Source organism: Rhinopithecus roxellana, chromosome 9 (genome assembly GCF_007565055.1).
Source record: "Rhinopithecus roxellana isolate Shanxi Qingling chromosome 9, ASM756505v1, whole genome shotgun sequence".
NCBI classification, from domain to species: Eukaryota; Metazoa; Chordata; class Mammalia; order Primates; family Cercopithecidae; genus Rhinopithecus; species Rhinopithecus roxellana.
The window spans coordinates 66,864,253-66,877,499 of record NC_044557.1 but is presented as its reverse complement, the minus strand read 5'-3'; the positions used below and the strand labels follow the sequence as shown (position 1 = coordinate 66,877,499).

Sequence of the window (13,247 nt, the reverse complement as noted above, 5' to 3'; positions counted from 1 at the left end):
CATTTTCTCCAGAAAAACAAATTTAGTCTTCACATTGAATAGTCAAGACATCATTTTTAAGGGAGTCTAATTGTGTTAATTCCACAAGCAAAAATAATATTGCTGTGAGAATTGTGTATTTCGTTTTCTCATTAAGCTACATTTTAATATTTATGGTGAGGCAGTTCATTGGGCAGTCTTTATACAGGCACTTCAAACTTAGCCTGTTGGGCTTATAACCTTTAGGATTTTTTGCCCCCTTGATTATTTCCAGTTCATTCTTGTTCCTCTCTTTTAAAAGAATTATTTGTCACCTTTAGTTTTCTTTCTCTAGGGTTACTCGGTTTTTTTCAACCTCATCACCTGAAAAATAATTTTTTAGGGGTATGCATTGTGATTACTGGCTTTCTTATTGAAGCAAGCCTTGTCCTGATTTATCCTGAGTACTCAATGTAGGCTGTTATTGTCTATCACTTATTTTGGGGTCCAGGGTGGCAGAAGTTTACCTGATCTTATGATCCCTCAGTTTATAGGATTTCCTACCAGTTTCAGTATGTAGCTTCCTGGAATTCTTTTGTAGTGATTCAGACCTACTCGAGGTCTCACATCTATAGTACCAGAGTCATTCTTTAGAAGCTTCTAGTGCTCTTCTGGTCAATTACTTTTAAAGGTATTCTATGTGGTAAGTAACATTTTTTGTTGTAGGTAGAATGCAGAGGGGACTTAAGCAACATTGTATATTTTTAAAGCTGTGAGCTGGGTGCTAAGTCATCAAATGCCTATGTAAAAATAAAAGTAGAAATGCACTTAGACATCTTCAGAGTAACAGTAATAGTATAAATTTCAGAATATCTTTTCTCATTTTTAATGAGTAAAAATCCTTTTAGAAAAATGGTTGATGTATTAAGGTTGGGTTTCCTGCTTAGGTATCTCTGAAACAGTATTCTCAACCTTTCAGCTCTCCCTGTTCTACTTCCAGGGAGGTCTTCACTTCAGAAATCCAAGACTCATATTCATCCAGCTTGGTGTCAAGTGGGCTGTTGCTGCCAGAATTATCTTGTGATTATTTGAGAGATGTATCAGTTTCTTCTGAAGTACAATCAACTGTAGAAGCCTTTGTAGCAGGTGTGTAACAAGGCAAGTGCCCAGCTGCTGCAGCCGCTACTCTTGGAGCTACCCTGTCGATGAACATGAGGACTCAGCGGCCTCATGAAAGGCTCCAGGGAGCAGTGTGGTTCTTTGGAGCCTTTTGTTTCTTTTGGCAGCTCTTCATGGAAAAATGTATTAACAGAAAACACCAATATGAAGGTGTGAATAAGGAATGTTACATATTTTTTCTTCTCAGTTATGAGTCTAAGAGGAAATTATTAATAAAAGTAGTATTATGGTTATACGCTACTGTATTAGTGTAAAATAACCTGAGCTTTCTCAACCTTATGTTAATAAGGTGGTTGAAAATAGCTTAAAAGTGCTTGTGAGTAGAGAATACTTTCTAGTGTCTATTGATAATATCAGTCCTGTTTCTGATATGTAAGCCAGAAGAAGTGGTACAGTTTCTTTTGAGAATTATTTCCACTCAGAACTGCAGGGAGATCTTTGATGTATCACCTTGGTTTGAGTCTGCATTCTTAGTGGAGAGTATGGAGACATCCTGGAAAGAGTCCCTGTGGGGGTGTTTTTGTTTTTGTTTTGAGAAGGAGTCTCGCTCTGTCGCTAGGCTGGAGTGCCTTGGCACAATCTCGGCTCACTGTAACCTCCACCTCCTGGGTTCAAGCGATTCTCCTGCCTTATCCTCCCGAGTAGCTGGGACTACAGGTGTGTGCCACCATGCCTAGCTAATTTTTATATTTTTAGTAGAGATGGGTTTCACCATGTTGGCCAGGATGGTCTCGATCTCTGGACCTCGTGATCTGCCTGCCTTGGCCTCCCAAAGTGTTGGGATTACTCTGCTCCCAGCCCCCTGTGGTGTTTTGAGGTAGATTAACTTAGTGAACCTGGCATAAGGTATAAATTGCTCACCCCCAACACATGCACACTTATTTTCATGCTTGCTCCCTAGAACATGCAGTGTCTAAGATTTTTGGTTTAACATTGTCACCAATTAACTTTAATACCTCCTGAAAATGTTTTGGCAGAATATTTCTTAGTGCTTTCAGTAAGGTATAAATGTAAGAACATAAACCTTTCTTTTTGTAACAATGGAACTGTAAACTATTTTTGCTAATGTATTAAGAAAACTGCAAGCAGTGATCCCAGAGGTATGATTTGAGCTGCTTTTTTAGGACTTTCAGTGAGATTGGGGCACAACATAGGGAAGACTTAAGCAGCCTACCTTACCCACCTGCTTATCCCTTTTCAGCTGGAAATATTGGGTTTCCAAGTGGCATTTCATTTGAACAAAGACTTTGTTTGTTGCCTCGAGATGTATTAGAAAATTTGACTAGTCATAGTGGCTCACACTGGTAATATCAGCACTTAAGAGAGGCAGAGACGGGAGGATAGCTTGAGCCCAAGAATTAGAGACTAGCCTGGCCAATGTAGTAAGACCCCATTCACCATAAAGAGGACAAACAAAAAAAGAAAACTTGTTGCTGGAGGTGTTTGTGTTTTACAAATTCTTTTGAGGAACTGGCTTTTTTTTGGCCTTTTGGTCTTTAACAGTAGCTGATAGTTGAGCTTTGCATTCACAGGCATGGGTAGCTTAATGACAGAGATACATTCTGAGAAATGTGTCTTTAGGTGACATTTCATAAGTTGTTTGAACATCATAGTGTACGTATAGAAACCTAGATAGTACAGCCTACGACACACCCAAGCTGTATGGTGTAGCTTACTGCTCCTAGGCTACCATCCTGTGTATTGGTACTGGATACTGTTGACAGTTTAACACAGTGGTAAGTATCTGTGTATCTAAACACAGAAAAGGTATAGTAAAAATGTGGTATTATGAGACCACCTTCATGTATTTGATCTGTCCTTGTCAAAAACGTTATGCATATGCAACGCATGACTGTATATCTGGATTGCTTGCATATCAAAGTTATGGGCTTCTTTTAAGAATGTGAAAGAGCTGGACAGAGTGACTCAAGCCAGTAATTACAACACTTAGGGAGACTACGGAGGGAGGATTGCTTGAGACCAGGAGCTTGAGACCAGTCTGGGGCAACATAATGAGACACTATGAACAAAGAGTTCTCTACAAAAAATAAAAAAAATTAGCTGGACATGGTGGCATGTTCTGTAGTCCCAGCTACAGGGACTGACTGAGTGGAGGTGGGATTGAAGGCTGCGGTAGGAGGATCGCCTGAGTGGTTGAGGCTTCAGTGAGCTTTGATCATGCCACTGCACTCCAGTCTGGGTGACAAGAGTGAGACCTTTTCTCAAAAAAAAAAAAAAAAAAGGAAAAATGTACTTACTTTTTCAATACACTTCCAGGGGTTCATTACCACCACCCCTAAGTTTAAGAACTCCTCACTCTTTGTTGTGAAGTCTTTTGTCCATTTGTTTCTGAGTACCTACTCTGGGCTAGGAATTTACAGCAATCTCAAAGCCTTCAAGAGAGCATCAAGGAAAATAAACCTCCATTAGAGCTTTATTGGGTTTTTTTGTTTGTTTGTTTGTTTTTAAGAGATGAGGTCTCCCCTATGTTGCTCAGGCTGATCTCAAACTTCTGGCCTCACAAAATCCTGCCTCAGCTTCCCAAAGTACTGGGTTCAATCAACTACTTTATTGTAGTTCTCTGTGTAACGAAAGAAAACAAATGTTAATGTACTGCGTATGTGGATTCAGGTGATCCTTAATTCATTTTGTCAAGTACTGCCAGTATAGCAAATGAATTTTATTTCGTTTTTCCAACAGAATGACTTTGTCACTCAGCTGGGACTTGGTTAACAACTCTGCTGTTACTTCTGAAGTGACAGTTCCATTTCAAAGATGAATAGCGAACTCCACAAACATTTTATCTTTCTTTTAGAGGAGGTCATGTTTTTCACTATTTTTATTTATATTGATAATGCCACTATATGTCAGCTGTTTTGGTTTAGCCTTCAGTTGATGTTTAAAATTATTTAGCTTCTATAAAAGTCTGATTTATAGTGACAAGAAGTTGGTCAGTGGTTGCCTGGGGTGGAGTTGGGGATTTGCTGCAAAAGGGACATCATGTGAAGAAAGGCTACGAGTAGGCGTGATAATGTTTTTATACCAGTGTGAATAAACTTAGCATTTTTCAACAAGTATGGGTGTTTATATGTCTGAAAGGGGTTAGTTGATTATGTGGATATGTTAAAGTTCTTTTAAAGAGACAGAGAACTGTGTTGGATTTCCCCAAAAAAAGAAGTCCTGTGTTTTATAGAGATGGGGTGTTGGGGAAGCAGGGTTTTCATATTGTTTTAAATGTTTTGACATTGTTTGATCATTAGTAGCTCTAGAGCTAACCTACTTAATTATTCCATTCCTCAGTATATAAATGGAGATAATACCATCATCGTGGTTTTAAGTGTTAGGAGAATTAATATTGAATAGATGAAATACTTAGGCTGGGAGACTGCTATAAACATGTTTACTGTTAGCTTTAAGCTAGCTTAGCAGGCAGTCAGAGTTGAACCTATGAAATTGCATGGTTTGAAAATATTTGGGAAAAAATATCTTTATCCATATCATCATACTACTCTAGCAGAAGCTCTGAAGAATGTAGGGAGTCAGTGAGTAAGACTTTATCCAGTGGACCTGATGTTTTTATAAGTACTGAGGATCCTGACTGTTAAAGGAAAATTACCCTTCCTAAGAATACTATGGTTGTAGGAAATCGAGGTTTATCTTATCCTGACTTAAAAGCTAGGCCTTCTGTATTTGGCAGCAGTTGCGTGTTGTGGTCTATAATCAATAACCAAAGGTTTTCAAGTAAATACTAAATACTACGTATGTATTAGACTATGATCAGAGACTTAGCAACTGAGATACAATTAAGTCCTCACTGAACATCATCAGTAGGATCTTGGAAACTGCGAATTTAAGTAAAAAGACGTACAGCAAGCCCTCAAATAACATTTCATTATAATGGTAAGAAAAAAATGGTTTCGTTTTACCGCTTTTACTTAAAAGATGCAGTTTGCAAGAAGCTGTTGACATAAAGTGAGGACACTATTTATTTATTTATGTATTTTCATTTCAAAGTATTTTATTTAGGCCAAAAGTCTTGATTACGTATTTTTTCATTTATTAATAGTAGGATAAATGAAAACTGGCTGCTATGCCAAAAAGGTTAGTGATGCTAAACTTAACAGGAAGTTTTTACCTTATTTTCTTGTATTGATCTTTTTAAATGAGTGACCTTTATTTATTTTTTTATTTTTTTATTTTATTTATTTATTTTTTTTGAGGCGGAGTCTCACTCTGTCGCCCGGACTGGAGTGCAGTGGCCGGATCTCAGCTCACTGCAAGCTCCACCTCCCGGGTTTACGCCATTCTCCTGCCTCAGCCTCCCGAGGAGCTGGGACTACAGGCGCCCACCACCTCGCCCAGCTAGTTTTTGTATTTTTTCTTTTTTTTAAGTAGAGACGGGGTTTCACCGTGTTAGCCAGGATGGTCTCGATCTCCTGACCTCGTGATCCACCCGTCTCGGCCTCCCAAAGTGCTGGGATTACAGGCTTGAGCCACCGCGCCCGGCCGTGACCTTTATTTTTTAATTGTTCTTAGTACTCAGTTGAATATCCCCCCAAAATTGGTGCTTTAAATTGCGTAAAATAAACATGTATTCTTAGCCTAAAATCCCTATTTTCTGGGCACAGATTTACAGCAGTCCTATTATAACAACCTTTAGAGAATGTGCAGGCTGTGATTTAACTTCACTGCATAAGTATTAGGTCTATTCAGACAGGCCTCAGTTAACCTGGTAAAATAAAAACATCAACTTTTCAGTCTGTGCTATATGGCATGAAAGAGATCTGATGAGTTGCATTGAATGTAGTTAGCTTCTTGGAAATGAAGCTGTTAGTGTTTTAAAAATTAAAACTGAGTATTTGTATTTCATGAAATTTGACTAATACAGCTTATTAAGGACTGTTTTGGTGAAGCCAAAATGCTGACACTTTTAAGAACCATTGGAATGGATTACACTTTCAGGAGAGTGGCCATCACCCAAGGGTGAACTCTAGTTTGGGGCACTGGGGAGGGTGGCGGGAGGAATCAAGGACACAGGAAAGGCTGTGCAGGTTTTAAAATAGTCTACAAGACAGCTGGTCAGTGCCATTATTAATGTGGCAGCCAGAAATTAGTACCAGCTATTAAGTAGTATCCTGTCTGGTGGACCTGTTTTATCTCATTTATGTTGAAGTTATTTCCTAAAGTAACCTAAGGACCAGTGAAGTTCAACAAAGAAGATAAACCTATATGTCAGTATGTGCTGCCTCAGGACAATGAGTGCTCGGGTGGAGTGGGCAGGTTTATTTTATTGATTTGATTGGAGAGGGGTAGGATTTAGCCTAAAGCCATTTTAAAAATCAGATTTCTTAGTAACTGGTTCAGGATGTACAGATACCTAACTTACAAATGTAGTTTCTAATTATGTTGTTTTTGCATTTCTGGTAATTGACAATCTAGCTCTAGTCTAGCCAGCACTGAAACAGATGTTTTTAATTTGTATGCTTTATGATTTTTTTTTTAAACAACCTATTGAATAAATAACTAAGATAGTTAACTGAGGTTTAGAGAAATTGATGTAGATTCTCCTAAATGATACAACCAGGACCAGGTCTTCTGACTCCTAGTCCAGTGATTTCACCAAAGCAACTCACCTCATAACATTGCTAACTTGATGTAGCTAGTACTGTTTTAGCTTGAGATAAGGCCTAGGCAGTCTGTATCAAAGCTTCAGATTGTTCCCTCAAGCCACCGTCCACCCTCACCCATTTTTATTACTTTCACCTACTTGGGAATTTTTTTTTTTTTTTTTAGGAGAGACGGAGTCTTGCTATGTTGTCCAGGCTGGTCTCAAACTCCTAGGCTCAAGCAGTCCACCGGCCTGGGCCTCCCAAAGTGCTGGGAAAACTAAAATTTTCCCAAAGAAATTAAAGAAATTAAAGAAAATTAAAAATTTCCCAAAGTGCTGGGCCACCATGCCTGGCCAGGACTTTTATTTATTTATGAGACATTTATCTGCAATTACCTGGCAGTATTATTATGTGGCTGACAGTATATTGGAAGTTGAGACTGGTATTTTGATTTCTTGGCTGCAGATACTTACTTTACTAGGTTTCTTTACTCTTAAAATGGGTAAAATTAAGTGTGTTACAGGCGCACAAAACAAGATAATAATACAGATTGGGTCTTCAACTCTGTAAATAAGGGGACCATATAGGCTTGTAATATATTGTGTATGTATGTGAGTTACCTCTTCAAATTATATTGACCTTTTTGGGTAAATGTATTTTAATTCATGTATTTGCTTTTTTAAATAGGCGTTAAAGGAAATTAATAATCTGATGTTTCTGAAATTGTAAAATGATTGCATACATTCCTCACTAAATTAGGCACTTAGCACACTTTCATTGACTCGTACATTATGTCTATAGGAATAATACAGACTTATATAACTTATATTTTGACAGTTTGTTGCATATTCTAAGGACCCAGACATAGGCTTGGTGGCCCGTCTCTTGTCTTTCCTGGTTTATGACTTTCGGCTTTGTGGAATACGGCTGAGATGAAAGGATTTATTGATGATGCAAACTACTCCGTTGGCCTTTTGGATGAAGGAACAAACCTTGGAAATGTTATTGATAACTATGTTTATGAACATACCCTGGTAAGTGCCACTTCTCAAATACAGTGTTTGTCATTTTCCAAGCTCTGAAACATGAATGCTTTTTAATTTCCAAGATGGTAATCTGATTAAAAGTACTTGGTTCAGATGTTATCTGATTTAACTTGACCTTCACCCCCCACACCCATTTCCTTTGAGTAGTGATCCATTTTTTTTTTTCCCATCCACATTATTTAAAAATCCTCCCTATGCCCCCTTTTCCCTGCTACCCTGCTATGCCTTTTAGCATCTGGCACCCAGTTATGTTCTGTTTATTCTGTTGATGTGATGCCAGCCAACCTTCTAATCAGTACATGGCTTCTTACTCATTTTTCTCAATTTTCTTTTTTTCTTTTTTCTTTTTTTTTGGAGACGAGTGTCACTCTGTCACCCAGACTGGAGTGCAGTGGTGCGATCTTGGCTCATGTGCAGCCCTCGCCTCCTGGGCTCAAGCATTTCTCCTCCCTCAGCCTCCTGAAGTAGCTAGAATTACAGGCGCACACCACCACGCCTGGCTAATTTTTGTATTTTAGTAGAGACGAGGTTTCACTGTGTCAGCCGTGCTGGTCTTGAACTCCTGACCTCAGGTGATCTACCTACCTCAGCCTCCCAAAGTGCTGGGATTATAGGCACGAGCTACCGTGCCTGGCCTCAGTTCTTTTTTTTTTTTTTTTTTTTTTTTTTTTTTTGCTTGTTTGTTTGAGATGGATTCTTTTTTTTTTTGAGACAGAGTCTTGCTCTGTCACCCAGGCTGGAGTGCTGTGGCCGGATCTCAGCTCACTGCAAGCTCCGCCTCCCGGGTTCACGCCATTCTCCTGCCTCAGCCTCCCGGGTAGCTGGGACTACAGGCGCCAACACCTCGCCCGGCTAGTTTTTTGTATTTTTTAGTAGAGACAGGGTTTCACCGTGTTAGCCAGGATGGTCTCGATCTCCTGACCTCGTGATCCGCCCGTCTCGGCCTCCCAAAGTGCTGGGATTACAGGCTTGAGCCACCGCGCCCGGCGAGATGGATTCTTACACTGTTGCCCAGGCTGGAGTTGAGTGGCATGATCTCGGCTCACTGTGACTTCTGCCTCCTGGGTTCAAGCAATTGATATAGGATCCTTATGCCTCAGCCTCCTGAGTAGCTGTGATTACAGATGTGTGCCACCATGCCCAGCTAAGTTTTTTTTTTTTTGATGGAGTCTCCCTTTGTAGCCCAGGCTGGAGTGCAGTGGCACGATCTCAGCTCACTGCAACCTCGGCCTCCCAGGTTCAAGCAATTCTCCAGCCTCGGCCTCCCGAGTAGCTGGGATTACAGGTGCCCGCCACCATGCCCAGCTAATTTTTTGTATTTTTAGTAGAGATGGGGTTTCACCATGTTGGACAGGCTGGTCTCGAACTCCTGACCTCAGGTGATCCACCCGCCTCGGCCTCCCAAAGTGCTGGGATTACAGGCATGAGCCACTGCGCCCGGCCTCAGTTTTTGTATTTTTAGTAGATGGGGTTTCGTCATGTTGGCCAGGCTGGTCTTGAACGCCTGACCAACATGTGATCTGCCTGCCTGGGCCTCCCAGAGTGTTGGGATTACAAGTGTGAGCCACCGCGCCTGGTCTCAGTTGTATTCTTCAGTGGATATTAATTTACTTTCAGATAATCTTGGTTGTGTATGTTCATTGAGAATTTGATAATTTATCCTGAATGCTTACTCTCTACTGCTCCAGGAGTCAACTTCTACAGAATCATATACTCACTGCTACTTAAGGTGATTTTTTTTTTTTTTTTTCTCTTTGAGATGAAGTTTCGCTCTTGTTGCCCAGACCGGAGCGCAGTGGTGCGATCTCAGCTCACTGCAACCTTGGCCTCCCTGGTTCAAGCGATTCTCCTGCCTTAGCCTCCCAAGTAGCTGGGATTACAGGCGCCCAGCACCAGGCCCAGCTGATTTTTATATTTGTAGTAGAGACAGAGTTTCACCATGTTGACAGTCTGGTCTCAAACTCCTGACTTCAGGTGATCCACCCACCTCGGCCTCTCAAAGTGCTGGGATTATAGGTGTGAGCCACTGCACCCAGCCTGGTAAACTTGGTAAAAATAAAAACATCCTCAACTTTTGAGTCTCTGCTATATGGTGTGAAAGAGATCTGATGAGTTGAACTGAATTTTTTTTCATATTAGACTTAAATGATACAATCTTTCTTTATTGGAGAAAATTTCCTATATTCCACCAAACTTGTTAGAGAATTGTTTTTCATGTTACTGGTGTTCAGTAATCGAATATCCAAAATTCTCTCCTTCTCTTGACCTTAAGTCTACAGACGTGTTCATCTTCCCTTCATCCTAGCAAAAATCGCTTTGTCTTCCTCTGCCATTCAACTGCTGAAAACTTGACATATTGGTCATGAAACTTGTCATATTGGTCAACCAATTTCTGCCAAGTCATCCTTCAGTCAGTTGCCACTAGCTCCTAGTCAAATTTTGATGATCGTTCTTAATCACTTAACTTTATTCTTCTTTTTGCAACATTTTTTGGGGGTCAGATATAATCTTTGAAATATTCCTTTCATCCCACATCTAAATTATCCCACATTTAGTAGCATTCAATGAGGATTAGTCCTCAACCCTGTTCTCTGCTGGTTCTGGGGTGACACTTCTGTGTTCTCTGAGTCATTCAGTCCACCTGTTGTTTGTGCTTTTAACCTTGGTCTTGCCTCCATCACATCTTTGTATTCATCTCCTCCTCCATTCCCACTATCTATTCGTCTTTGCACATGTCATTATAGTGACTTTCTAACTTATCTCACTTTTCATTTTCCTATTGTTTGCCTAAGCCTGCTTAATTTTGTTGAATATTCATTAAATACAAGGCTTCCCTGCTCCCTAAATTTGTGTTTCGTTGCCTACTGAGAATTTTCTAGACTCACATCATGCCTAAGATAAGGAAGGAAGCTGAATACCTTGTTGTTTCATCCCATTTCTCTTGGTGGTACCCATAAATATCTTATTTTTTCCCAATCAAATTAAATATAAACTTTTTGTCTCCAGAATACTATAGATTCCATAACTTGGGAGGATGGATAACTTAATACAACTGTTAAAATTCTGCTGCATATAATGTGCATTTTGCATTTATATCAGTTGGGCACTATATTCTAATGGACATTTTCAAATACTGTGAATTAAAGAGGTCAAAACAGTAACATTGTCTTCATGGATTCTCAAACAGTATTTGGATGTTGTACGTCCTAAATAAGATTTTTTTGCCTGCTATCTAACATTGAGGAATATATGTTCTGTCCAACAAGCATAAGTCATCTTTCTAGTTCTAGAATAGCCACAACTTTAAGGAAGATTATTCTTATTCAGGCTTATCTGATATTTGGTAGACTTACGTACTTTTAAAATCTAATTTTGACGTCTCCATGTGCAGACTAACAACCTTGTCTTTTTTAAAATGGTTTCCTGGTCGGGCACGGTGGCTCATACCTGTAATCCCAGCACTTTGGGAGGCCTAATGGGAGGATCTCTTGAGCTCCAGGAGTTGGAGGCTGTAGTAAGCTATGATTGCACCACTGCCGTCCAGTCTGCTACAGAGCAAGACCTCAACTCTGAAAAAAGTAATAAAATAAGAGGTTTCCCAGTGAAGATGGTCTCTTATTTTACCATGTTATCTTAAGGTGCACTTTTAATGTTGATATATAGCTTTTGTTTAGCATTTCTTCTTACTGTATTAGGAAATTATATCCTGAGCTGCCAAAGTATTTTAAACAGTGGGGGAAGCATGGGAGAAAATAGGTTTCCTTTCTTCAACTGCCAAAAAGTAAAATCAAGGGAGTTTCATTTTGACTTTTGTCACTGTAATTGAAAATAGTTTTTTTTAATCTCAAAGGGGAAAATATTTTATATGCTTATGTATACAGCACAGCAAAATAAATGGAAGAAAGAACAAATGTATTCAGTCTTTTTAAATGTTTACTTAATCAGTTAACAAGCTTTAAATGTACTACTGTATGTAAATATATGTCTTGGCCCATATATTTGTGGAGGAAAGATGTTCTTCCTATTTTGATACTTGATTTTTAATGGTTTTTTGTTCATATTTGTCTTTTTTTCATAACCATGATAGACAGGGAAAAATGCATTTTTTGTGGGAGATCTTGGAAAGATTGTGAAGAAACACAGTCAATGGCAGAATGTAGTGGCTCAGATAAAGCCATTCTACACAGTGAAGTGCAACTCTGCTCCAGCTGTACTTGAGATTTTGGCAGCTCTTGGAACTGGATTTGCTTGTTCCAGTAAAGTAAGTATTTTTCATCTTTTAACTAAACTGAACCATTTAATAATTTAACTTAATGTAGTTACAGTGGTTAGAGAACAGATGCAAGGAAGCTAGATTTTTGGATGGAGTTTTGAAATAATTGTTTAAATCTGCAGCCCTATGTTGGAAAATTACAAGCTTTGCTTTTCTTTTATTTTTTTGAGATGGAGTCTCGCTCTGTCGCCCAGGCTGGAGTGCAGTGGCATGATCTCGGCTCACTGCAACCTCCGTCTCCTGGGTTCACACCCTTCTCCTGCCTCAGCCTCCTGGGTAGCTGGGACTACAGGCGCCCGCCATCACACCCAGCTAATTTTTTGTATTTTTAGTAGAGACGGGTTTTCACTGTATTAGCCAGGATGTCTCGATCTCCTGACCTCAGGATCCACCTGCCTTGGCCTCCCAAAGTGCTGGGATTATAGGCGTGAGCCACCGCGCCCGGCCAGAAAATTACAAGCTTTTAAAGTGCACCAATGAAAGGGAAGTTTTCAGTGTGATGAGCCTTTGAAACGTTTTATCTTTATTAATTGAAAACTTTAATTTGTTCCTCATTCTTAGGCTAGAGCTACTTCTAGGCCAAACTATAGCACATATCTAAGGTCTGAGATTTCTTTGGTGCTTCTTTTTTTTTTTTTTTTTTTGAGGCGGAGTCTCGCTCTGTCGCCCGGACTGGAGTGCAGTGGCCAGATCTCAGCTCACTACAAGCTCCGCCTCCTGGGTTTACGCCATTCTCCTGCCTCAGCCTCCCGAGTAGCTGGGACTACAGGCGCCCGCCACCTCGCCCGGCTAGTTTTTGTATTTTTGGTAGAGATGGGGTTTCACCGTGTTAGCCAGGATGGTCTCGATCTCCTGACCTCGTGATCCGCCCGTCTCGGCCTCCCAAAGTGCTGGGATTACAGGCTTGAGCCACCGCGCCCGGCCTGGTGCTTCTTTTTAACAATGTTTAGGCCAGGAGCAATGGCTAACACCTGTAATCCCACCACTTTGAGAGGCTGAGGCAAGAGTTGCTTGAGCCAGGAGTTTAGGACCAGCCTGGGCAACATAGTGAGACCTCATCTCACTTTTTATTTATTTATGTTTTTAAATAAAAATACTGGTTTGACTAGGCACAGTTACTCACACCTGTACTCGTAGCACTTTAGGAGGCTGAGGCAGCAGGATCACTTGAGCAGCCCCAGA

General features: G+C 40.1%; 1 protein-coding gene across 8 annotated transcripts in view; it reads left to right on the top strand.

Moving 5' to 3' along the window:
- The window catches only part of AZIN1 (antizyme inhibitor 1), a 39,163-nt gene that overhangs the window by 12,272 nt on the left and 13,644 nt on the right, over positions 1-13,247 (top strand). For 3 of the 8 annotated variants that reach the window (XM_030937310.1, XM_010354530.2, XM_030937313.1), the window contains exons 3-5: positions 959-1,104; positions 7,584-7,780; positions 11,880-12,053. In XM_030937310.1, the coding sequence (XP_030793170.1) occupies positions 7,679-7,780; positions 11,880-12,053 (276 nt within the window). In that variant the 5' untranslated portion in view covers positions 959-1,104; positions 7,584-7,678. Of the gene's footprint in view, positions 1-958; positions 1,117-7,583; positions 7,781-11,879; positions 12,054-13,247 lie in introns of all 8 variants that reach the window. The other 5 variants (XM_030937309.1, XM_030937312.1, XM_010354529.2 and 2 more) reach the window with 2 other exon arrangements.